Raw genomic sequence first — 26,170 nt, forward strand, 5'->3', positions numbered from 1 at the left:
TTTCTGAGCAAAATCTACTAATATGGGATTTATCTTTTAAGTATCAGCATCAAGATGCAGCTAATACCTTCTAAAGAGGCAGAAAAACCCTCAGAGCAGGAACTTTCTTCCCAGATCCTCAAAGTACACACAACAAAAGCAAGCCATAATTTTAAAACAGAAACCAAGCTATAAATTTAATTTAAACTCATCGACAGTTTCTCAGGAAAGCCAAGAATACTTGCTTCTCCAAAAGCAATACCTATTAAAACAGCCATGTAGTTTTGGCCATTCAAAAACTACCTTTATGTGCTACCTCGGTTTGCTACATGGTTTTGCTTGGAAGATCTCATGAACATGCTTGCAAGCATTGAAACACTGAGTGTGCTGAGAAGGCTGTTCTCAGCCTTTCTTGGGAAAATTTATCTGTCTGGCATGGAAAAATGACTTAATTGTCGAGCCAAAAAAGCATCTCATTGAAGTGAGTTTCTCCTGAGATCAAGGTCAAGCACTGGTGAACATCTTGTGGAGAGTCTCTTCAGCTGGAAACTCTTCTGTGACAGAGACTGAAAACTGGCCACCCCAAGTATCTGACACCACCACAGTTAGGACATTACCCTGGGGAGCAGGTTTAGGTCAGCCTGAAAACAAGAATAAACCTGATCTTGGACTATCAGATACAAACACATATTTTTTGGCTCACAGCAGATTGAAGAAAGATCAGACCCATTTCTCTCCAGTTTGGTGAAAGCTTCCACACTCACTCTCAGTTTCACCTCAGCTGGAAACTCCCAAATAGGAGCCAGATTCTTTGTTTTCTTCAAATCAACATGAAATTAACACTTTCAATTCAACAAAGCGGAAAATGTAGTTCATTAAAAGCCTTTCCTTCTTCCTGGTTAGGTTATTAACCAAAATCCCCCTATTCCAGGCACTCCCAGCCTTGCCCACCTAAGTAATTTAAGCAATTAATCAGAAAATTGGCTCATATCACTTAAGAGAATATTTTCACACATACTGTGACACTAAGAGAGACACCATGAATTAGGGGTGAGGAAGACACAATAATCCATTTACCAAATCTATAATCTGTGGGAATTTAATAATCAAATAAGTCAATTTTACTCAGCAGGATTTCATACTAAACAAAAGCTTCTGAATGAGATCTACGTCATAAATGTCAATGGCTACTTTCTGTAACAATTTTTTTTCTGCTAATTATGCTTGACTATCAATACTTTCTATACCTTCATCCTTCAGCTTGTTAAACCATTCTGAAAGGAAACTACTATTTGTATATGAAAGGCAGATTGCCAAGTCTCAAGACAATTACAAGTAATGAGATACACATCTAAACAGCTATTTCTAATCACATTAAAGGCTTTGTATTTAATCTTTCTTGTACTTTGCTAATACAAAACATAACAATTACTAGGTAAATTATACGTACTCTACTCAGAGAGATGAAGATGTGTTTGGAGAATGGCATATACAGGGTTTTTCTAACCTTCAAGCATACCACTATAAAACTTAGAACTTAACCTCTTCAATGTGTTTTCCTATTGGAAAAGCACCTTCAGGTTTGAATATGCAAATAGCCTTCCTATTTTCACATCATCACAGTACATTGCCCCTGCAGCAATAGACCACAATGTTCAAACCAGCACCAACATGTTTTTTCTCTTGCAACTATGAATAATCCTGGTACTTCAGAGTCCACTGCTGTCTTATCTCCCTGACTTCTCAACTCTGCCATACTCCTCCTTCAACAGTTCTGTACTTTGATGGATGTAGTCTATATCCAAGACTGCAGACTTTGCACACCTGTATGCTGCCCTGTCTATTCAAACAAGCTGCATTTAATGATCACAAGCTAAAAATAGAATTATAGAACTACAGAAATACTTCAAATACTCAGAATAGCATGGACTCAGGATGAAACAATAGTACAGGCATGAATGCCACATTCAAAGCATTCCCCTTTGAGGGAACTTTCGGAGTGAGTTTCTTCCTTGTAAAAGCTACTGGTTCACACCAGAAGACATTGCAAACATTTTTTATAGCCTTTGAAGATCAATGTCCAATTTCATATGATTGATTATTTAAAGAGAAGAATAAAACCCATCAACTTCATTATATATCTCACCTTGTTTCAAATTACAGGACGGAGATAGAGAAGCACACAGAGGGACAGATGCAATGTTTGGAACCATGTAAATCACAGAGATACAGAAAACATCCCCAGCAGCTGGTCGGGTAGTGGGACAAGTTTTATAAGCCACTACCATCCATCAGGCTCTACAACTCCTGTCCCACCCACAGTGGTAATCTTTCATTCATACTGTTACGTGAAGCTCAGAAATCCACTGCTATTGCAGCGCAGTGATAATTCCAGTGATAACAAATTAAGAGGTACTAGATAAGTAAAATCAGTGAAAGTTAAATTCAATGATAGAAAAAATTAAATCAGGAACTATCTGACATACTCCCTTTGCTCCTAGGTCCATCAGTAGTCATGGGTGATTGTAGGGGTTTTGTCTGGGTATCAAGGAGGAACAGAACCTGTCACTTTAAGCAAAGAAACAGTAAAAGCCCCCTAAGCCACCATATGAAGATTTATTTCAAATATTTGTTAAAGACCATTTTCTTCTTTTATCTGCTAAATTAGCTATTGACAAGCTCACCAAGCTGTAGGCATGCAATACATAGAATATAAAAGTGGATAGCTGCAAACCAATTGCACTAGTGTAACACATTTAAGAATCCTTCATCTTGAACATTTTGCAGAGATACAATCTAAATACAGAAAGGATCTCTTTTTCCTTATGAACCATCATTCTTATCCCATGGATATAATGCAATATTTCACTCACACCTCTAATCGCACCCAAATAGCAAATTAGCAGCCTTTTCTATGCCGAGACTTCATCTCCAACTCAGCGTGCTTTCACATCTCTAACAGAAGCTACAGCATATTTTTGTAATGCCAAGGCCAAAATTAGATGCGCTACTCCTTGCCAAAGAGTACCAAAGGGTGGCCTCACTACACACTTCCTAGCAGACAAGCCAACAGAGGGCTGAAGTTTAATGAGCTATTCTTTTGGAAGCATGCCCAGTTCTTTACTTAATTTGGCCTTTAAACTCTAATACAGTTCAGAGTACAAGATGTGCTCCTGAGTTACATGTTGTAACAGGACAAATACAAAGACCCTATCCCTTCATCTCAATATGGCTTGTTTTGTATTCAGCAGCACGGTTTATTTGCAGTCAGCAACTGTTTCATTCAGATTACTAACGAAGATTAAAATCAGCCCTTCAGAAGAATCTAGACCAATTCATGTGTTTTATGCTTCCATATGCACGGTTCCAATTTGCAGAGGCAGTAATAATTCATTTTATTTCAAAGCTCCTAAAAGCCAGTGCATGATATTTCATTTTTGCTTGAAAAAACATAGACTATGACACATATTAATCCCCAAAGGATTTCTAATCAACAAAACATGATTACATCATCTTTATTCACATCTGTACATCTGAATAGTTTTGCGTTTATGAAGAGTTAACTGAATGACAGCAAATCATGCTCTTGAAGAAATCTCTGTTCCTGTTGAAATACATTTTTTCACAAAGGTTTACCAAATGGCCCAGAAAAAAAAAAATAAAATAAAAATATTCCAGTGACAAGTGGCACATCAATTTCCATTTTTCCATCAGTCTGCTTCTGGTCCACAGCTGGGTTAGCTGGGCAATGTGATAACTGTCAGCCATCCATAAGGAAAGATGAAATGAAGGCTAAAGCCGTTGATATGCAAGTTTGCTTACAAAAGCATATGGGTGATTTTGTTGGTTTGGGTTTTTTTTTTTTTTCCCCTCATTGTGGTTCTCTTCAAAAGCATCAGACTGGCTTTACCAGCAGAGAGAAAAACCACTTCTTCATAATCTGTCTAAGTGTATTTAAGTAGCAGTTATCAAATTCCTCTACTTGTGCATCTGCATTTGCTCTTATTGATTTACAGAAAATTAATGCCAATTAGATAATGTGAAGAAATAACACCTTTCTTTGTCTTTTGCCATGCTCTTTTTTACTGACCCTATTAGAGGAAAGTTGTGGCTGGTAGACAAAGGTGGTATTGATAGAGCCTGTGAGGATTTTTTTCTTGAAAGAAAAGCTGGCACCACATAAGCACCACATTGGGTGAGTAACTCCAGTTATCCCAAGTTTTCCTCTCTTCCTTAGCCAAGGCAATTTAACTTCCAACGCTCTGATTCAGGCCGCGCATCTTTCAGACCAGGCAATCAGTCTTAGAACTGTGTTTCTAAAGCATTCTTTATAACGGAGCCCGAAGCATGTTTTTAGCCAACACCACATTACTAAGCGCTACTAAAACCAGTGCCAGAAGAAAGCAACAATGACAAGGGTTGTTTTCATCGAGTCTAAAGCCTTGTACAAAATGCTGGGTCTTTGCACTGCAAAACTACTAAATAAATACTAAACAGCTTCACATCAAATTTAAACTTCAATGAATCCTTCATAAAAAAGTGGACTCTAAGTCAATGCACTACTAGCTACTTACTGACATTGTAATTCCTGCCTGAATGTTTCAAACTGAATCTTAATGTCACCAGAAGACTCCTATTTCCACTCAAACCTGATGCAAGACTTTGAGGGTTTGGGAAAGGTGTAAGAATGGGCATGAATTCAGGGACTAGCTATAAGGGACACAGTCAGCTGAGAAACAGCCATAAAACATTAAATATTTACTATTTGCCCCGTTGCCAGGGTGACCTCATCAAGTGCATCAGTTAGAATTCCACATTTCCTATTTTGTCGTGTAGTTTCAACACTGGAGCTCTGATTAGGAAAAAAACATCCAACAAACCTCACAGTTCTTAAGTCAGGATGAATACAAATAGGTTTAACCTGAGATTCCCACCAAACTGCTGTGGTGTCACTGTGGCTGGGAGGAGGATATCTCCATACACTCTGCAGCTGAAAGCTCATGTGTTGGCAAACCACAACCTTGAGTGTGCAAAAATATATAAAAAAGCCTAAAATACAACGCTGAACTAGACACAGGCTATTAGAAAGGTAACTGCTGTTTACTGTCATTTTGATGCCCATCATGTCATTGTAAAAATTAGCCTGTTTAAGACCCAGCAATGAAACTAATGTAAAGAAACCACTCTTAGGCATCAAGTTAGCCTTTTCCACTAGCAATTAAGCAGTTACCATGGAAATGAAACTGATCCTGCCTGACCTATTTTTCTTATATGTGGTGGTCATCACGTGAAGTTTTATTTCTCACTGTGGTATTTTTTCTTGATAAATACCTAGATTTGAAATAAGAAGATCATGTTTTTAAGTACTCAGGCATATACAAACCCCTGTTTCTTCTTTCCATCAAGGCTACTGACTGCTAAAGTCCCAGCTATATTTATTTAACAGACAATTTTCAAAGTTCAGTTCATATTTTCAGACTTTAAATGAAATATGAACCCATAGAAAACATGTGACATTGCTTTGTAGCCAAAGGTATTTATTAGTGCTCATCACTGCAATGAAGAGAAAAAAAAAAAAAGAAAAAAAGAGAGAGTTTGAAAAAGGAAAACACCAAGGTGATGCAAAAAGACTATACACCAGGAATCCACTAGAAAGCAAAACAAACATGATGGGTACAATTCCTGTTAAGAAAGTAGTATTTTTTTATTTAAAAGGTCTACCCAACACTGGCTAAGTAACTAGCATACCCATATCGGTCTTCTGATGGCTGGGCATGGCATCAGGGCAGGCTTTTCCCCTCATCTTGAAACAGCTCGATGTTAGTTCATGGCTATCCATTTGCTGCCAGATTCCATTTCATTCCAGTTTGCCTAGTGCCAGTTGTCCAACCACAACACCAAAACGCAGAGGCAACAACAAATCCAAAAGTGGCCCTCAAGGTCCCTTTCAAGTAAAGGTCCACTTTTTGGCTTGGCACTAAGCCTTTTCCCTAATTCATACCTGGATGTACATACACTAAAGATGACTCAGTCCCACCATCTAGGCTGTCAAAGGAGACATGGAGTATCTGCTCCAGTATCAATCCCCACCATACTCTGCTTTTCACTGGTACAAGCTAAACATCAAAGCTGCTAACTACCCCTCTCCAAGCCTGACAATCCTGCCAGCTTTCAACCCATCTAATCATCCATGCGTCTCAGCCCATCCATCCTCAGCTTCCAACTGACAATGCTGCAGGCAACAGTGTCAAAAGCCTTTGTAAACCCCAAACAAATGACATCTGCTGCTCTCCCCTCATCCTCGTATTCATTTCATCATGCATCCACCACCGAGAGAGCACAGATTTCTTTCATTATTTCTAAAATATTCCATCAACAAATTATTCAGCCCTAAAGCTGCATTTTTCATCAAATAAATGGTCTGCCAAAATGCTTTGCTTGGCATTGTGTATTTGAAGGCAAACTCAGATTTTTCATTAGGATCAAAAGACAGTTATTTGATACACAGTTTTCAAACATGAAGCCTAAGACATCCTTCTAGCAATTAGTCTGTACTCAAACTTTTCCACCATCTGTGGAAAAAAAACGTACTTTTTCTACTACTTTGTCTACCAAACACTGCACATATTTTAAGAATTTCAATTTGCACACAGATAAACATGGCTTCGTTGGAGTCCATTAGTACTTATGCAGAAATTTTCTTTACCAGAGACTTCAGCTGGTTTTCCAATTACCAACTCAAGACAATGAACAGCTTTGCAAGGAGAAAAAGTATGAGCAAACATAACCCAAAGGCATGACTGACCCTGGCCAGACCCAATGCTTGTATATGAGTGCTGGTAAGGGCATTTCTGTGGCATGGACCTTCATGGTTAATAAACCATTGGTGAGAAACACTGGGATTCATTTAATATGACTGGTCCAACTGCCTATTTAACTATCTCTTTAGACCAAAAGAGAATAAGCAATAATAGATTGACAATGATTTTTGGAAGTCATGTTGCATACAGAATAACTAATGAAGAACAGCCAGTGTGTTCTTTACAGCCCAGTTTTCAGTATCTACTGGTTTAGGGTGAAGGTTGATAAAATCTTGGAGATCACACTACCATTCCAGAGTCCTAAATCTTACATCACACTATAATGTGATCAGAATAAAATAACCTTAATATCTAATAATTTCATCTACTTTAATATTTGCAGTATAAACCCCTAATCTTAATCAGTCTACTCTTCAGTGCATTTTAGCAAGCAATGGAAAATCATCTTCTTGGTGTATACAGCCACAAACATACACATAATATTACAAGACAAAATGTTAATTTGGCAAGGATGAATTACTTAAAACAAACCCTAACACCCTAATAAATCTCCAGTTATGCCTACTGTTCTGCATCAAGCCATGAAGAGCTTCATTTCTTTGCTGCTACAGAAAACACAATGTAGAAGTTGTTTGCTCTGGAGCTCAGAAAGCCACTATCTTCCAAATCATGACAGCAACTAATAGTTAGGCAGAGAGCCAGGATTGGGTTTGACCTAATAAAAAATTACCGACAAGAGTTCTCTTTCTCTGAAAAGGCAGAATGTTGGATGGACCATACCTAATGGCTCTGAAGCACTACTGTGACAACAGAGGACCAGATTCTGGTCCCATTGGTATCAGTATAAAACCACATTAACACAAGGTTTACCCGTAATCATGTCCTGTTGGTTGAGCTGTACCTGAAATCACACTCTGTGGGTGTGGAAATGTAAAATGTGATTCCCATCATGGGAAGAAATTATAACTGATGACAAATAAAAATGGCAGTGCTCACTCTAAAAAAAATTAAAAAAAAAAGAAAAAAAAGAAAAAAAGAAAAAAAGTGGGATTTGGAAATTAAAAAGCAAAAACAAACAGTAAGAGAAAAACTCCAAGATTTAATTCCTGATATCACCTTGCCTTCTCAATTAATCAGCAGCTATATAAAGCAGAGGGCTAAACCACTCCAGAAAGGAGTCCCTAGAGGTCTAGCCTTCATATAACCCTGCAAGAGCAGGTACAAAAGAACAAGTACAAAACACCATCAAGAAAAGCTCTTCTATTAACTGATCATACAGAACAAATTAGTTCATTGTTAGTCGCAGCCTTATTCTGGCTTGACTTCATTTTTTTGCCATCTTTGCCTTCCCCACAGACACCAACCCCCTTGCCACTCTGCTTCCTGCAGCTCCTAGGCTGGTTATCTTCAGCAAGTTTTACAAAAGAGAAGCACAGCCCATCCTTGCATTTACCTCCATAAAAACTGCAATAAAACTGTTTTGAAGGTGCTGTTAGTGTGTCAAGTTTGGTTTTTTCTTAAATCTAAAGAATAAGACACTCCATCAGTCTTCCTGGGAGCACCTACTTTGTGAGTATAATGAATAAGGGTATTTTGACTAATCACGATATTTCTTGAGTTTTCAACTGCTTCCTGGGTTTTTTTCTGCTCATTAAAAAAAAAAAAACAAAACACCAAAATTAACGAAACCTCTCTTCCAACTTAGGTGGCAGGATTGCTGACTCAACTGAATTATTTTGCTGTTGTGTTTTACCCCTGCAACAGTAAGTCTTTATGCACAACCCTTTCTTCCTTCTTTCTATGCAAGCTTGCAAAGCTTCATCGCTATTGCCTTTTAACATTTAGCAATGGAGGGATTGTCTTTCTCTTTTCTTTCTGTACAAATAAATGTGAACAGCCCAAACGGCTACACGTGGACCTGCAGAACAGATTTTTCTGGACGATGTTGACTTGGGAGTGACTTAAACCAAAATAAGATCTTGTGCAAATTGAGATCATGAGTGCATCTTTCAAAGTGTTTTTCCTTACTGATAGAGTCACTGTGGGAGGAAAAAGGACATATGTAACTTTGTTCTTCTTTGAAATGTAAAGAGGTTATCTCATGTAACACAGCAATTCTACCAGCAAATTAGATTTGACCTCACAAAGAAAACTCTGAGTTGAATGGAAGAAAAAAAAAAAGGAGCAAAGAAAGCAAAATGCTTCAAAACCCTCACAATCCACAGACATCTTGTTACCACTACCACCTGTGGCCTCAGACACACAGTCTGCAGTTTCCATTTCTCCACTTCTGGTCCCTGCAATGGGCTTTTTCCAACTAGACTTATCAATTCTTCATTTCTACAAAGCCCTAAATTGCCCCATGGATGGACGGTGGGAGCAAAGTCACTGTCTGTCACCTGAGTTGGGTAAATTATTTACTGCCAAATTGCAGATCTGTAGCAAAAAGGAAATCACAGCGCGCCCCATCGACACTCACTGTGAATACCCCTTTGGTGTGCAAAGGAGGTCTGCGCAAGGAAAGTAGGTATAGACTGGATGTAAGGAAGGAATGTTCTACAATGAGGGTGAGACACTGTACCAGTTGCCCAGAGAAGCTGTGGAGGCCCCACCCCTGAGAGTGTTGAAGGCCAGTTCGGATGGAACCAGTTTGAGCAAACTGGTCTAGTGGAAGGTGTCCCTGCCCACAGCAGGGTGGGCTGTACTAGATGATCTTCAAAGGTCCCTTCCAACACAAATCATTCTATGAGTCTAAGATTCAATGACATTAAAATGAGATATAGACTTATTCCCATGTGTATTAATCTACAATTTAAATACAGCTGACACCAAGACCAATGCTATCTTAAGGGAAGTCCAGGGGCTGCTTCAACCCCTTAACACACTTAATTGGGTTACTGCGTCTGCCTTGATTGAAATGCAAAATGTAAAAAAACCCAGCAATTATTCCTCCCCCTTCCTCAAGCTCTAAATCAACAGGAACATAAGACTTCCACCTCCTTTTCACTTCTCCTCCCTTTTCTTGTGGTGCATTGCCTCCAATAAAAATTTCCCTCAGATTAAAACATGTTTCTTCAATGTTAAACTTCAATTTCTTAAAAAATATCTGCCCCAGCCGCTTCATACGCATTAACAGCATTCACAAGGGATTATGGAGGATAGATTATGGTTACTGAAATAATTCATTACAAAAATATTTAAGAAAAAATCTTAACCTGGCCTTCTCTCCATGAAAATATGAGAAAGACTATTTTTCTTGTTAAAGGGCAGAAGAAAATTGACAGTTTGATACTGTAGTGCATCATTTCAGTTCTGCTTCAGTGCCTGCCTGTGCATGTCCTTACACTCAGCTGCCTGCAAACAGAAACTTCCTTCAAGATATCCTCAAGTGTTCCCAGTACAAACTGAATTTAAAGCAATGCGGGAAAAAACAGACAAGATTTTGTGCAATTTCCAAAACCGAAACACTGCTTTTATTCCACGCAGGGCCACTGAAATACCACAGAACCTGCATCACACACTGTCTTCATACTTTATGTATGAGCCTCGGAGGTGCAAGGACCCCCTGAGAGCTCCAGTGGGCACCCTGGGTATCTTCACGGTCTGCAGCCTTACTCTCAGCTTCTCACACAAAGCCACTCCTGAAACCTTCCCACACTTGCCCAAGGAAATACAACAGCATTTTCCTTCTTTCTACCGTTAGGCAATACAACAGCATTTTCTTTCTTTTTACTTTTAGGCCAACCCTGGTTTGCTTCCCAACATCTTATTTACTCTCTGGTTTGCATCCTGGAAGCTGCTGCCGTCCTCCCCTGCTGTGGTAACTCATTAACGCTCTTCTCCACCATGCCTGCCTTGGCCTACTGTGTATCTCCAACCTACTGCTGCTCCCTCTTGCTTTTACCCAGGGGGGTTGGTGATCCTTGGCAGCCCATTAGTTGCATCCTGTTGACACATGCACAGATTTGTGGCAGTTTGCATGAATTACAACCTGGAATGCGGCTCCTTGTGTATCCCAGTTTGTCACTAACAGCGAGAAACCCAAGCTGAGAAGCACAAAGCTAGTGGTAGTAAGTGTGGCTTTCTAAAACGCCTATATTCCCCAACACTAGCTATAACACATGATTTATCTAACCAAAATGCAAAAGATTTAACACATGAGTTATTTAACCAGACTTTAGAAGACTAAAGTTTCAGTCGTGCAAACCCTCTCAAGTCATCTTAGCCTTCCCCACTAAAGCTCCAGGCATAACTCATTGTAGCTCCTCATGGCACAGTGAGTTCAACATGATCTTCAGAGAGCCAAAGACTAAGCTGTTCTTCCATCTCACCTTAAAAAAATCCCAACAAAATGAATGAAAGGGATAGTATATAGATGTCTCCTCTGAAAGAACCCCCACTGTTTCCAGGTGCCCTCTTCAAGCTGGCACTTCTTGTGATGTGGAAAGACTGTCCTCTTAAGCTTTACAGCTAAATTGCCATGTAGTAGATGTGCTGTAATGCAGATCACTCATTCAATCTTCCCTCTCTCAGCAGACCTGTGGGGTTCATGCAGCAGGAGGCAATAGAAGGAACAGTACATCTTCAGAGAGAAAAGAAAATATTACTTGACAGGTCTGCAAATTGGAGTAATATTGTGGGTGGCATACGATCTGCTTCGCTTGAGTTATGCTAACAGGAAAGAGAGGGTTTAAAAATGTCACGTGTGAATGCTTCAGAAGAAATGAACGATTCAGTTTTCCACAGACAAACTGAGCTGAAAGCCAGCTGAGCTGCCAAGCAGCCAAACGATCTATTGCCTCTCCCTGGTTTTAGTTTATTCTGGGCTTCTTATTATGGTCAGTATGGGGGATGGTAGAGGAAGGTGAGCTGATTTTCAAGTTTTGTCATCTCATCTACAGCTCTTCAGAGATGCTGATTGGATGTTTCCAGCCCTTCTGGCTCCATCCAGCAGATCATAATCTGGACATATGCTTTCTTGCCACAGTATCAATAGCACAGTTCATAGATCACATGTTTGATCTAGTGTTCACCAACTTGGACAGAAACAGGGAAAATAAAAGGGAGGTAACTTGACAGAATTCTTGGTTGCCTCTGAGGTCAGACAGAACCTGATCATGATGTAAGATGAACAGTCCATCTTCTTCCCCCTAGAGACACTCCTTGGACTGTCTTTAAAAATTTGGACATCTTAAAGGTGGGTGATGGCCAGATCTTGTTGTTGTGAACATTCTTCAATATGATGCTCTTGGCCTTCAAAGCCTTGGACTGCACACCCGTTGTAGTGGGGATGGTCCTCTCCATTTTGGCCATCTCCATCTTGGGATGAAAAGGATGCCAGCCTAGATAGGCTCTTGATTTGAACCAGCACATCTGTTCCTGCAGTTAGCTTTGCATTAAGAAAAGATGCATTTATGTCTGTTACAGAAAAAATTCCTCTTTTTCTCTTTTTCTGCTCTGTTCTACCCTCTGTTCACTTTGTCAACATTAGTGTTCCACTAAAGTTTTCTTTCAGCCAAAACGCATTTTTCAGATTTAGTCATCCAAAACAAACTCAGTGTACCTATGACAACTCACCATCCACCTCCAACTCTCTTTTTCCAAAGTCTCTCTTCCCTTTGCCTCACTTAATTTCTCTCCCACTTCTATCCAGTATAATTTCACCTAAAGATGCACTTAGGGAACCATTTCATGCAAAAACGCAGGCAATCTTTCAAAGACAGCCATTTAAAAAAGTTTCACACATTTTTGTATTTCTTTTTCTCCCATTGACAAATGACTCACATTAAATCATCACGCTGACCAATGAGTATGTATCACCACAAGGTCATCTTCCTGGCTCCACTTACTACACACCAAATCTTTTACCAGCCTAACTTGCCATGTAGATAAGCTGTGAGTGCATAAACTCCCATTTCTTAGACATAACCAGCTCACCTCTGCCATGTCAGCCCAGATCACAACTTCCCACTTAAGCTAATTTGGAGTCAGATAAAACTGTCAATGATACTCAAGGTCAAGCCAGAGCATTATGACAAAACAGTAAAGGCTGAAGAGCAGGCATTTCTTCAGCCAGATTAAAGTTTTTGACATTAAGTTAAAAGCTTGGGCTAACAACATACTTTGATTTTCTTTTTATTAGCACTACTGAATTTTTATTCATAAGATTCAAGATTGTGTGTATATGTGTATATACCCTTTGAAACCTTGGAAGTTCCATTTCCAAAGCTAGATCTTGCCTCTGAGGTGACACAGAGTATTCATCATTTATTCTCCTGATCTGTTCCAGGGTCTTGGCTGAATCACAGTTTACACAGTGGACCGGAACATAAGGGCTCTTTTTATGGAAAAATTAGGAAGGGTGTTTTTTCAGGTTGGGGTTTTTTTTTGGTTTGGTTTTTTTTTTTTGGTTTGGTGGTTTTTGTTTTTGTTTTTGTTTTTTTAAATACAATATTTACTCTCCCAAGGCATTCTGTTCTTTAAACTTTTATGATCTAGCAGGAAATTATTACACTTGCAACAATATAAGGCTTTTCCCCATCTTTTATTTCCTGGACAAATTTATCTTACAAATAGCTGTTTCCTTAACTGAAATATTCTGATCTTGCTTATATGGAATTATTTTTAGTACAGGCTTGAAAAGGAAATTATTCTAAATGTTGTAACAGTGAATATTGCAGTAAGATCTACAGTTAATTTTAGCCTGCCTGTAACCTCCACTGCAGAACGATGCTCTTTCTTGCTTGTATAATGGCAAATATATGAAATTATATATACCATGAGGAATTACTAAATCTACAGTACAATATTATATTTTAACTTTTTATTGTTAGCTTCACTATGAACTAGCTTGATCTAGCATTGATTTAGCCACATAATGAGCTACTGAAAATTTGTGTTTCAAAGAGAATCATTGCTATGATTTGTCATTCAGCATATACACAGGGATCAAAAACAGTCTGGATTTTCCATCCCTTACTGGAAGCAAGTTCTGCTAGGGAATTAGGCCATCTTTTGATCACTTCAAAAGATCTGCTGACTTTACAAGCAGCAGAAAAGAATACACAAACCGGTTCCCCATAAATACTATGAAAAAGAGGATGTTCACTTGCTCCTTAATCCAGTATATTGTAGTTAATTTATGTAAGTCAGAAAAGTTATCTTAAGTTTTTTAAGCCTGTGAAAACTATGTACTCCTTGAAGCAAACCAGAAGACAGACTTCCAGCCCAGGAGCAATTAGGAAGATAGACCTGGATTTCTTAACTAGGAAATGTACTTTTTATAGTTTTCTTACAGCATTCAGAAGGAAGGACTAGACTATATATACTCTGAACATAAAAGGGTGAAACTAAGAAAACAGTAGCTGACCTGTGTCACCAATATCATCCTTCTGTGGAAAAACACGGCAAAACCACAACATTGGTTATGGGGTAATATTTTGTACAATGAGTACAAGGAGCCACAGTAATATTAGTGCTCAGACTGCACTTATTTTCAGCAAGATAAATGAGAATATATGAATAGCCTTATTTCAACCCCAAAAGTTTAATTTCTATTGTATTTAGTTCATAGGTGAAAATATGTTATTGAAGACAATGACCATTATGTTATTGTGATTAATGACATGATTAGAAAAGGTAACTTTTTTAGACCAATATTAGGAGAAAATCATACTGTCCAACCCCATTGACTATTCTGTGCACGGGTACCATTTAAACCTTTGTTTCTATTCCATTTGATTTCTTAACAAGAGCATTTTCATTCACTTATTAATACAGCAAAGGAAAAAGACCTCCAAAGAATAAGAACTGACATACTGCTTGTGTTCAAGATTTAACTTATTTTTTCCTTAAAAATATTTAGAAGAAAGGCATCCCTAAACACGATTATAAATGGAATTTAACATGAGCTTGAGATAGCTATTGATAAACAGAGCCCAACTGGAAGACACAATGGGTAGATGCCATTTTGTAATGATCTTCCTACAGCTACCTGCTCCATGTTACAACTGCTGTGTAGGATGAAATCTTTTTCTAAATTCAAACTGTAAGATTTAAAGAAAAAATATTTGCTTGCCTTAGGCTTTTCTAATGAGCATTAATACATGGCTTGAGAAACTATAATAGGCTGTGTCCAAGAAGCTCAGTTACAGGGTGAGAAATGCTTCCTGGTTTCTTCCTAACACTATTTGCTTTACAATTAAAGCTGAGCAGGCCCTGTGGAACCTGCACCCAAATTAATCTTGACAATCTTCTTGAAAATCTCTATTAAACCTCAAAGCTTAAGAGCTTCATATTGCACAGTTTCTGCTTTGAAAGAGAGCCACAGGCTCTAACCCCCAGAACTGATCTTACATTCGTCTTTTGGTTTCATTCACCAGCACGCAAGAAATGCCAACGCTTGTTAACATTTGAGTTTATGACTTTTCTTTTTTTTGTCTTTTTTTTTTTTTTTTTTGACTCTTTCGGTATGGCAATAGGTTTTGTTTTCTTGACTGACTTTACTTGTTAATAACAATAAAAGAGACACTCGGAAAAAGCTAGACTTTGATGACTACACTTTCATGTCATCTCTGAGCACCAGAACATCTCCATGGAGCTCCTGGTCCTCTCCAGAGAAACACCTTGTCCTCTGAGGAGAACAGTGTTGCCTGGCCAATTATTTTAGTTTCATTATTTTATTATTACTATTTTTATTCATGACTGAAAAGAATCACAGGTGAAACTTCAGGCCACACAGACAGGCCAGGAGGTAAGGTGTCAACCCAGCCAAGAACCAGTGTAATGGGCAGGACTCTACTCCCAGATCTAAGCAGTTAATGGTGTCCCAGCTTTGATCAATTTCTCACCCACGGTCCTGGCTGAGCTGTGGTGTGGAATGCATACAGGCTATTCCTTGAGTTTATGTTACTGAATGTCCAAGTGAATGTACTGTGAATGTTTTTCCGATTTTAGAAGTTTTCTGTTTGAAAACACATATAAAATGCAGGTCAGAAACAAGAGTATATCAAGGATGCAACACGGCAGGGTAAAAATTCGTATGCCCACATTAGAGAGACTTGTTACTTGCCATCTGATATGGCTACATGGCTTTAATTTTTCATTCAAAACATCCTTTTTAAGAGAGTGTATCATTACTCAGGTCATTAGTTTACACACTGTAAGATCTTCTAGATCTTAAAACAGCACTTATCCCTGAAAACACCTCTCTGGAAAAAAGAAGGAGCTTCTGGAAATGAACAATAATTGCTAATACATTTTCCTATGTTGAAAATAAGACACATCCAAAACAAAAAAGAAAGAAATCAAACACAGCTTCCCCCAAAAAGAGGTGAAAAGGAGACCAAATCCGAAGGATTTTGATCACACCCCCATCTACCATCAAAAGACATTATCTCTTGGGTGTAATTCTACCCCTTGCACTGCTTCTGCACAGCGAGGGGTTGTTGGTTCAGAAGGGAAATGATGCAGTGGGAAATGTTCTGATCTGGGACAAGCCTAGGGTAGTAACATCTTACTAATGACGGGATTACTGAGAGCATCATATTGATTTGGGTGATTTTTTTCTCTAGAATTCAGAATTTTTCTCTAGAATTCAGAGTAATTCTAGAATTATTCTTTTTGGGATTATTTTGCTAACTGAAACACAGCCCGTTCCTCACTGCTATAGCACACTTGAATTACTGGGTTATTAGACACAGCTTTCCCAAAGAGGATTTGTTCCACTTTGACATGGCAGCAGGAACCAAAGGAAAGTTTGAGTCTCGAATTTAAGGAGTGAAAGACTTGGCTTTATGTCTTTTTTGTTACTCAACCTGTATTTCATAGCAAACTGAAGTCTTTACTTCTCTAGAAACTTGCATTTTATTCTAGAAGCACAAGAACACAGTTAGGATGGGGTTGCTTCTTTCTACAAAAGTTTAAGAAGCAGGGTTTTCCCGAAGGAGGGTGTTTTGCGGTCTTTTTTAGATTTTTATTTATTTTTTAATGGGTGTTTCCTTTAACAAGGTACACTTTGAGTGACTCATATCAAAGCTTTTCCTCTTACATCTCAGCTGTGTGACTCTTTGCCAGTGAATAACTCACAATGGGATGAAACTAAGCTGCAGCAAGACTTCCTAGTGCTCACCCTCCTTTCGTCTGGAGGATATAGCATACAGATGGTTAAACAGCAAACAAACATACAAAAAACATGAGAAACAAACAAATCAAATACTGGACTCACAAAAAAAGTCAAAAGATGAGGACGGCAGTTACACTGTATTTTTTGATAAAGTAAACAAGTGTCATACCTTTTTAAAAATTCCATATATTCAGTATGCTTGATGAGGCCTGTCCTCATCATTATTGTTTGAAAACATTGCCGATCAATAGCCCAAAGTTTCACATTTACGAGAGCTGGAAAAAAACAAGACAAGGGGAAAATGTAATTAGCAAAATATCAAAATTTGAAAACCTGTTGTGAATTGCAGAGGAAAACAACTTCATTCATGAGAAAGCATGAAAATGGGTACACACTTCAAAACAGTAACATAAAATTCATCTGCTGGACAATGGACTAAGCATGCACTGAAATGATCTGAAATTATCCTTATAATAACCCTTAGTTCTAGCTATAGTACACTGGTTTTCCAGAAAGACAGCCTACAAGCAACCGTGTGATGCAAAGAAATCAATGCAGGCTGAAAGCAAGCAAGAAATAGGGGTTCAGTTCATTGTAACCTGAGACAAATCATTGCCTACGACACTGAGTGATCTGGGGAAATTTTTAGAGCATTATTCTGTTTCTGAGGGTTTCATCCTACTCCCAAAGTAGATGACAATTTCTCCTTAACCTTGAGAGATTTTACAGAACTGAGTCCTGTTATATCCTAATAATTGAACACCTCCCAGTTCTGGAAGTTTTGAGTAATTTATTTCCAACTTTAGCTTTCATGGTTCAGATAAGTTCCAAGACTTGAATGTTACACACCATATGCTACATCATACACTTCAGAAGCAAGCTGCTGTTGTAAAAACAAGCATAACAGATCACTGTTGCATATAGTACACATGCTCAAAGAAAACAGGACCACATGTATCAAATGTGCATGACCCCAAATGGTCCAGATTTTAATCTCAGATGTGGCTTAGACATTTGCATTAACTATAAAAGTTCGCGTATGTACAGTTTATAACAGAGTTTATCCCTACAGAAACAGTTTAATTAAAGAAAACTAATCTAAAAGCCTCTTCACTTGTATTAATTATTCTTTTTTCACAGAGTAATTGCAATGAATTTCACCCCCATATCCCATTTCACTACAGGAAATAGAAATGAGCAAGAAGCCTTTCAAAAAAATATTTTCAAATATTCTCACTAATAAAAATCCAGTAAATGACTCTGCTTTTATTTGCTGGTCCTTTCGTTCACAAACATCCTGGTTAATGAAATTAGTTTTTATCCCTAACTGCATTTGCAGGATGCAAAACCTTCAAAGTGCAAATTCAAACTTTTCTTCTCAAATTGCATTGCAGAACTAAGTGAATGCATTGCATCATTTAAAGCCTCCTCTCATTCTCAAGACAGAAACTCCTTTTTGAGAAGCATTTTGATTTTTGTAATCAAACTGATGAGAAAGAATGACCTATAGCTTTCATATGAAAGATTTCTTAAAAAAAAAAAAAAAAAAAAAAAAAAAAAGAAAAAGGAGTGTTTTTCATTCTCTTCAGAGTGGAAGAGATGACTTAATATAATGGGACCCCTAATTTTCTGGTTTGGTTTACTGTCTTCTGCCAAACAGGGTTTTTAACTGATTTCTAGATAAGATCTATCCTAGAAGAAGAAATTAATATTATTCAACAGGAGGTGTGTGTGGGGACTCACTGAAAAGGATGGTTTCCTGCTGTACTGGCTGATGATGACAAGGGTTGGTATCAAGTCACTAAAATCTTAAAACCTCAGTAAAATCCTACTAAATTCACTGAGAGCAGGAAGAGATGATCTTGTAAAGCAGGTGCTTTCTAGGTAGGTGAAAAAACATAGGGGATTTCAGTCAGCCTGGCCATTTCAAGATGGTTTGTATTCAGTGTAAGGTATGATTATCACACAAGGCAAAAAAGCAACTCACTTGGTCATGATTAGCAAAATCTCTGATAATTGAATATTTTAAAAAAACATGTAGTGAACATGAAAATAATGAAGTGAGAGTTTCTAATTCCTTCTTTTTTTTTTTTGGACTAAAATATCAAACAGCATCCCAGTTCCCTGTGCCCTGCCACAAACATGTACCATGAACATATCTTACTCAAACATCAAAGGTATTTTTTCCAAAGTACAGCCATGCTTGAGAGTAAAATTAAAGCTTTTGCCTATATTTCTATCATGCAGTCTTTGTAGCAAAGGCATGACTGTTAAGCTGACGCAATAGCTGACCAAGCTCAGAAGACAGCAAATTCTTAAATTCACCTTTTTTATCTATTATTTCATGCAATTCTGAAAGACAGGGCATCCTTCCTGCAAATATTTCTGCCTGCTGCTGCTTCCCAATGTATTTTAACAGTGTCATTATCTTACGCAAAGAAGTAGCCATGAAAAATAAAAGGTTTCAATCCTGGCCAGCTGGTCCTTAACAGACACATTCAATCAGCACCTGGGACTAAATTCCTCTTGGATTCCGTCACAGTGTGAAAGACCATGGCCTGTGAACAGAGGAGTCCCCATCCCATCAGTTGCATTTAATCGGTGACTGACGGCAATCAGCTAACTCTTATTTTTCATGTACATATTGAATGATGAAGGTACTCTGTGGATTTTCTCTCCCACAGTGGCTTCAGATATAGCTGCAAAGATACCACCTATCTCTGAGGTCAGCGTGGGTACCAGGAAGCCAGATAAGCGATGAACACTCATTCATTCTCCTCTGATCCCCAGGTTTTTTTACAAAGTACTATGTAATATTTAATATCAATCCCCAAAACCATGCATGCTCGTGCTACATATGTTCTGACTAGGTCTCTTAATGCACTTAGGTAAACAGCAAACATAATTTAGTACCTCTCAAGCTAAGTGAAGATCCATTTATAGCTGCTAGAAATTGTTCTGTTAAAACAAATCTCTGCAGCTGGCAATCTTCATCTGAGCACAGGACCAGAGGCTCACTTAGCAAGCCTAGAACAAGTCACATTCTCCTGAAGGTAACCCCTAATACGCAAGTTACATATATATATGACTATATACACAAAAAATTACATGTCTGTACACATGTTTATATATAATCTATGTAATATTATATATAATTCAATTAATAATACATATCATTTAATGTAATCATATAGTATATTATTCTATACTATACTACATAATGTGTATTTTAATATATCCATATGTATACCCCCTAATTAAACATACAGCTGTTTAACAGCCCCCTCACAAGGACCATGTAGCTTAGGGAAAGTTAAGTGCAGACAATACACTTCTGTACTGCTAATTATAATCACTACTCATATTCTATATTCACATTTATTCTGCCTAAACAGAGGTTTTGCTAACGCCTAGTCACAGCCGAGCTTTAAATGTCAGTAAGACCCCTATAATCAAGTGTGAGCATAATCTCCTGTTATGCTTAAAATCCTCTGTAATTGTGTTGGAGGGTTAATGAAGGAACGGTGTGAAGTTGGTAAGATTTGATGACATTAACAACTTCAAAGCGATATATTTACGAGTGCCCCGAGATGAAAAGTATTTATATGGGCTGTATACCACAAAGTCAATTCTGCCATGAATAACTCGAGTTATAACAGGTACAGACAGAGGTAACACAGAGATTTTCTTGCCCATTCCCCTGCAAAGAACACCTGTTGGATGATGGAGACAAAATTTTCTGTGAAGTGTGATTTCAGAAGAATATCTTATTCTCTGACTGCAAGAACTACCACCATAAAGAAATATGATAAATAACATTATGAAAACAGATGAGTGTACATATATCTGTAATGGGAGTTTCCTAAGACTACTCAATAATATAAATTATTATACTTTAATCAAGGCAGCTAAACTGGAGTTATACTACAATTCATGTTTATTGCCTCTTTTACACTTTTTCATATTAAAACTTTCTAGCTGGGGTATTGTTTTACCTTTGTAGCAGCACATAATGCAATCAGTGATCATCCTAGAAGCCAACAAGATTTTGGCTGGCACACAAAAAAATTAGCACGGTGTAAGGCAGCAACATGCATGCTCACAAACTAATATGTATCTATCATAAAGACTCCTCCTTCACTCTGAGGCATGGATAAAAATAGGGATACCCAGAACTAGGACCTCTAAATGATTGTTTATATGGTATCACCATTGTATTCTTAGGAGCCACAGCTCTCTGGGTGAGGGTAACAGATGATGCTGGGCAGACTGCAGTCACTGCAGAATATTTTAATGCAGTGCAAGGGCTGAAACCAAAGCAAAATGTTCCTGGAAAAAACATGGAAGAGCAGTGAGAGCCAAAGTAAGAAAGTCAGGATTTCATGCACCAAAACTGGATGGGGATGCGGATATTATCATCGAAGTTTAAATTTGAAGTGTTCATTATGGTCAGTACTTAATTTCTGATAACAAGCTGACTGAAATAATTTTAAAAATCAATCATTTCAGTATACGAGTCAGACTCCTTCCTACACCGAAATCACTGGTGTGATTTTATTTTAAGGAAATAAACAATTTCAATAAGCAATTTCAAACTTCTTTTCCAAAAAGGAACTTTCTTCCTATTCATTTACCTGGGCAACCTATGAAAATATAGCCCATTTTAAACAGGTGGAAATACATCCCCAGGGGTATAGAGCTCCCAACACAGCCCAAAGCTTGGGCTACGCCCTGGCTGGTTTATTCATATCCACTGGCTTGCTTGTGTGCCAGGAGGTCTCTGAACATAAAGTAAGGCAAGATAAAGGCATTTTCTCTGGCTGTAAAGGATTATATGAGCATATCCTCCATGATGCAACTCAAGCCTGATGGATTCAGCAGCTCAGACCCTCTCTAAGTGTTTTCTCCCTGCTCAAGGCAGGGCACAATTTCAGAGCGATGCAAAAGAGGAAAACTGAAAACAGATTTTTAGGTTGCAGCCAATCTCAAGCTTAACCTGTACATCTTCCCACCATCTGATAGGATTTTCCCACTAGCCCATGCACAAGTACCCCAGTGTACTGCTGAGTCAGAGCCAGAGGGATGCCAGGAAGGGTGGATGGGCACAGGACACGGTGCCAAGGGCCCTTCGTATTAGCATTGCACTCTTAAGAGATGTTTGCAACATTTTAACTTTAATATGTCTCCTTCTGAAACCACAGCACTATGTTTTAAACCGCAATTTTTGCCCAGTCTTTACTGTATATACTGCTATCAGTTACACAGTATTATTTTGGTGTCATCAGGGATAGAATACAAACTTCCATAAAAATTAGATGAAGTATTCAGATTTTCTGCACGTATGGCACTAAATAATAGGGACTATGCATTATTGATCCTCTCCAAGGCTTAATTCTCTCAATTTCTAATACTACCATCATGTCCCCAGCCTGCTGAAGGGCGAAGTTTTTGCTCTTCTGCTTCTTTTCTTCTTATGGATGCAGCAACTGAAAGTCATAAACTTCAGGCTCAGATCCAAGCTACTCCTTTTCTCTGCATCACAAACAAAGGCAATGACATAGGTGGAAAAACTGCAAAGTTTTATGTGAAAAAAGTATTTACAAAAAAGCAATGTAACTATTATTTATAAGTGTTACATGATATACAATATATATTCTATAAGATTAGATATTAGATATGTTACTATAACTGCAGAAGTCCTTCAGGTGCAGTTGCTAAAATGCACCTGAAAGTAAAGCACCATTTTGCATAGCACTTCCAAAACCATCTTCCACATATTTTAAGCAACGGGTCGCTTTTCTCCAAAGCTAGGTCAATCACAAAATATGCTTTTAACCACACCCAGTTCATCAAAGCTTTACCAATAAAATATTAAAAGATGCTTTAAGTCCTTTAAATCCAAGCAACCACCAGAATAGTGCCCAAATAGGTGTATTATTTCAAAATGAAATGCAATACTCATATGGCCCTGCAATCCTTTAGCATCTTTCCAAGTTTTTATGTGCTCAGTGAAGCCTTTCCAAGTTTTTCAGGGATCACCAAGTGAATCATCCTCAGCTTAAGAACTCATTGGTAGTGTTATCAGACTTGAAACTTTTTATTGCCTTGCACTGTAAGTCAGAATTCATCACCTCACTTTTGTCTTTAGGCTATTTTATTCAAAAAACTGTTTGTTTACCTGCCCAGGCAAGCCTCAGGCAAAGAAACAGCAGAATCTTTGTGTCCTTAGGGCCTTTCTAGCAGCAATGATATGCAGTATTTCCACTCACATTTAAGCACCCTCCCGCTTGGGTTTGATTTTGCAAGGATTATTGTGCAAATTACCATTGGGCAGAACAGTCATTTCCAGTTACTTGTGTTTCGTCATGTATATTTTGTGAAATTATGATGGAAAGCACATTTAACTAAACAGAAGGAATACGCTGAATTATTTTACCCCATCAGACACACAGTGAATAATGAACAAGGCTCCAGCAGACTCCATTTTGGGATTTGGCATGGAGTGATGCACAGTGGATCTATTTAACAGTAAGATTAAAGTTTTCTGTTCTCTCGTGTGCCTGCTTCACATTTCTAACAACGATGGCACCAGTACAGTGATGACTTCATCTTAACGCTATCCATTTTCTCAATAGGTCCTTTCCTGTAACTTCCCAGGTGGTTTTGTCACCTCATAGCATGCAAAGCAAGGAGTAATTTTACACTTCTCTAAGGAAAAATACAGCGTTCAAGCAGAGAAAGATAAACATTTAAACATCCTTTTTCTCCCGATACGGTTTATATCCATTTGCTCCTAAACTGGAACAGTTTGTTAAAAATAATGTTTCATGATAAAAAATAAAAACATACCCACAGAAGCAGGAGAAAATATTAGCGTTCTTTTTTCTTTTTGCATTCTCAGGACAGAGCTGTGTTTTTTCCTGGCACACAGAGCATGGGACAGGAATTAAGGAAAATTGAAAGGAAAAAAAAAAAGGGGCAAAAAGCTTCCAGAGAGCTTAAAACTAATCCCAGTGATGGAGAAGAGGATGATTTTGGATGTCCAGGGCTCAGCACAAAAGGATGCTCAATACTGGCATTATGGCAGGAGTTCATACTGTGCAGTGAATTTTTGGAGCGCAGTGTCAGGATGGCAGCAGGACACTCCAGCCATGATTCTTCTTCTGGTGCTGGGCTACAAACATTGGGGGTTTTTTTTTACCACAAAGTGGCAATTCTGCACTGCGACATAGGTGCAGGATGAGGTTCTATCTACCTCTTTGTGGACTGCCCATTATGCAGCAGTATTTAAGGCAAAGGCCAAATACGCGCTTTCACAAGTGCCCGTAATTGTCTCCACATTACTATGACCTGAAGTAAGGAGACCAAGATTTCATATTTACTGCAGTCTTTTACTTTTTTTTATTTCTGTCTCCCTCCCTGAGCTTGACTAACGTGAATTTTTATGCCAAAATAATCTGTATTACATGCAATAGAAAATCCTATTGCACAGAATTTCCTGGGCTGTACTGCTCACGTGGAGGACTGAAGGTAACTGCTGCCCAAAGCCAACAACTGCTTCAATATTTGAGCTTTTTTCAAACCATTAATAAAATTGATTTCTTATTCAGATTTGCATGATCTTTCTGTAAAAGAGAGCCTCTGCTTTGCCATGGAAGGGTGCACTTAACACCCGGCTCAACCTACCCCAGCCTTTCTTCATTGGCACCATCTCACTGGCTAACACTGAGGAGGTGAGGCAAGGGAATCCTCAACACTTCGGCACAACTGCACCCAAGTGTTTGCCAGAAGAGATGCTCTTGCATATATATCTAGGATTATTTGTCATTTAAAAAAGTTAGCAATTGTGAGACACCTCACGGGAGGATGCTGCACCCATGCTTGTCACCTCCAACTCATCTCCTGAGCCTCCTGGCAGGTGATTCTGAATGCTCACCTACATGTGGTGTAGATACAGCCAAGATAATCTTCACATTGCATGAGAGGCAAGTCCTTTTTCTTTTGAAAACCACATACGATACTGCACTTTCATAGTACTCAAAGTACAATCAAGATTGCTGCAGACTTACAAAAATTGGCATTTTTTCATGGATAAAACATTCAAAAACAGATTAATGGGCAAGTCTCAGAATTGTATTACTTTTAAAAGAACTGGTTTGAGCTGCTGCTTAAGCACTGGTCTCAGAGGTAATTAGTAATATATTCAAGTTATGTGAGGAGGAAACAAAGCAGGAAGGATATGACTCAATGAAAGTCCTCCAGATAGCTCTGTTTTTGCTGCAATAAACTATGAAGACACTGGATATCCCAAAGAACTGTATACACCTTGCATAAAAATGAAACACGACTGAATAAGATCAGATACGACTAAGAAAAGAAACTGATGGAAATTGTTCTTAATAAGCTCTGCTCTTTTCCACCAGAATAAAATCACCCCTACTATTAAAAAGTCAGTAAACTAAATTTTAGGGGTAACAATGTTAGCAATGAAGAAATCTGGGAAAAACTGGGGCAAACAAAATTAAACACTGCAGGTGCACTGTAGAAATTACTCAGTGAAAATTACAATCACACTTCCTGTCCATCTCTAGTAAGAGGCCAGCAAATAGAATAACACTGTTGACATGTAATTATAATTAACAGAATTCACTGTCGGTTTTACTGTGGTTTCAATATGTTATGCTGGAGAATGTGGGCTGACTCCTCCTACTGAAGTGGCTGAGCTCTGCAGAGTCAACAAAATGCTCTATTTAAAATAAAAATTTAAAAAGGATCAATTAATCCCATTGCCAAAAATAACAATACCGTTATTTTTGTTTGAAGGAAGGATGCACTTCATGTCTGAAGGACATCAAGGGGAGACACCTTTCCCACTTGTGCTACGGGCTGGCTGTTCCCACTGTTCCTACGTGTGATTCAGAGGTACAGCTGGTCTCACCCCAAGCTCCCCTTGTGTCTACTCCAGGGATGTCTTGACTCTCATACTTTTGCTGCGAGTGATCATCCCCTTGAAAATCCTGTATCACACCAGAAGAAGGAATGAATACATATAGAGAAATGACAAGTGGAGTTTAGCTAGCTTGTGGAAGCCCTGAAGCCCTTGGAAAGCTTCAAGCCAAACACTGGTTGACTTCAATAGAGAGGATTTCATCCTCACTCCTCCATCATATAGCTTACAACCTAAAATACCCTTACACTTCAGATCTGACAACATCTATCAGCCAGTGCTAAGTACAATAATCTGTAT

At 38.3% G+C, this 26,170-nt stretch overlaps 1 protein-coding gene across 2 annotated transcripts in view; it reads right to left on the reverse strand.

Moving 5' to 3' along the window:
- The window catches only part of PRKG1 (protein kinase cGMP-dependent 1), a 481,254-nt gene that overhangs the window by 157,112 nt on the left and 297,972 nt on the right, over window positions 1-26,170 (reverse strand). For both annotated transcript variants that reach the window (XM_030487822.1, XM_030487821.2), the window contains exon 4: window positions 17,093-17,198. In XM_030487822.1, the coding sequence (XP_030343682.1) occupies window positions 17,093-17,198 (106 nt within the window). The remainder of the gene's footprint in view (window positions 1-17,092; window positions 17,199-26,170) is intronic.

The sequence above is a fragment of the Strigops habroptila genome, chromosome 5, assembly GCF_004027225.2.
Source record: "Strigops habroptila isolate Jane chromosome 5, bStrHab1.2.pri, whole genome shotgun sequence".
Lineage (NCBI taxonomy): Eukaryota > Metazoa > Chordata > Aves > Psittaciformes > Psittacidae > Strigops > Strigops habroptila.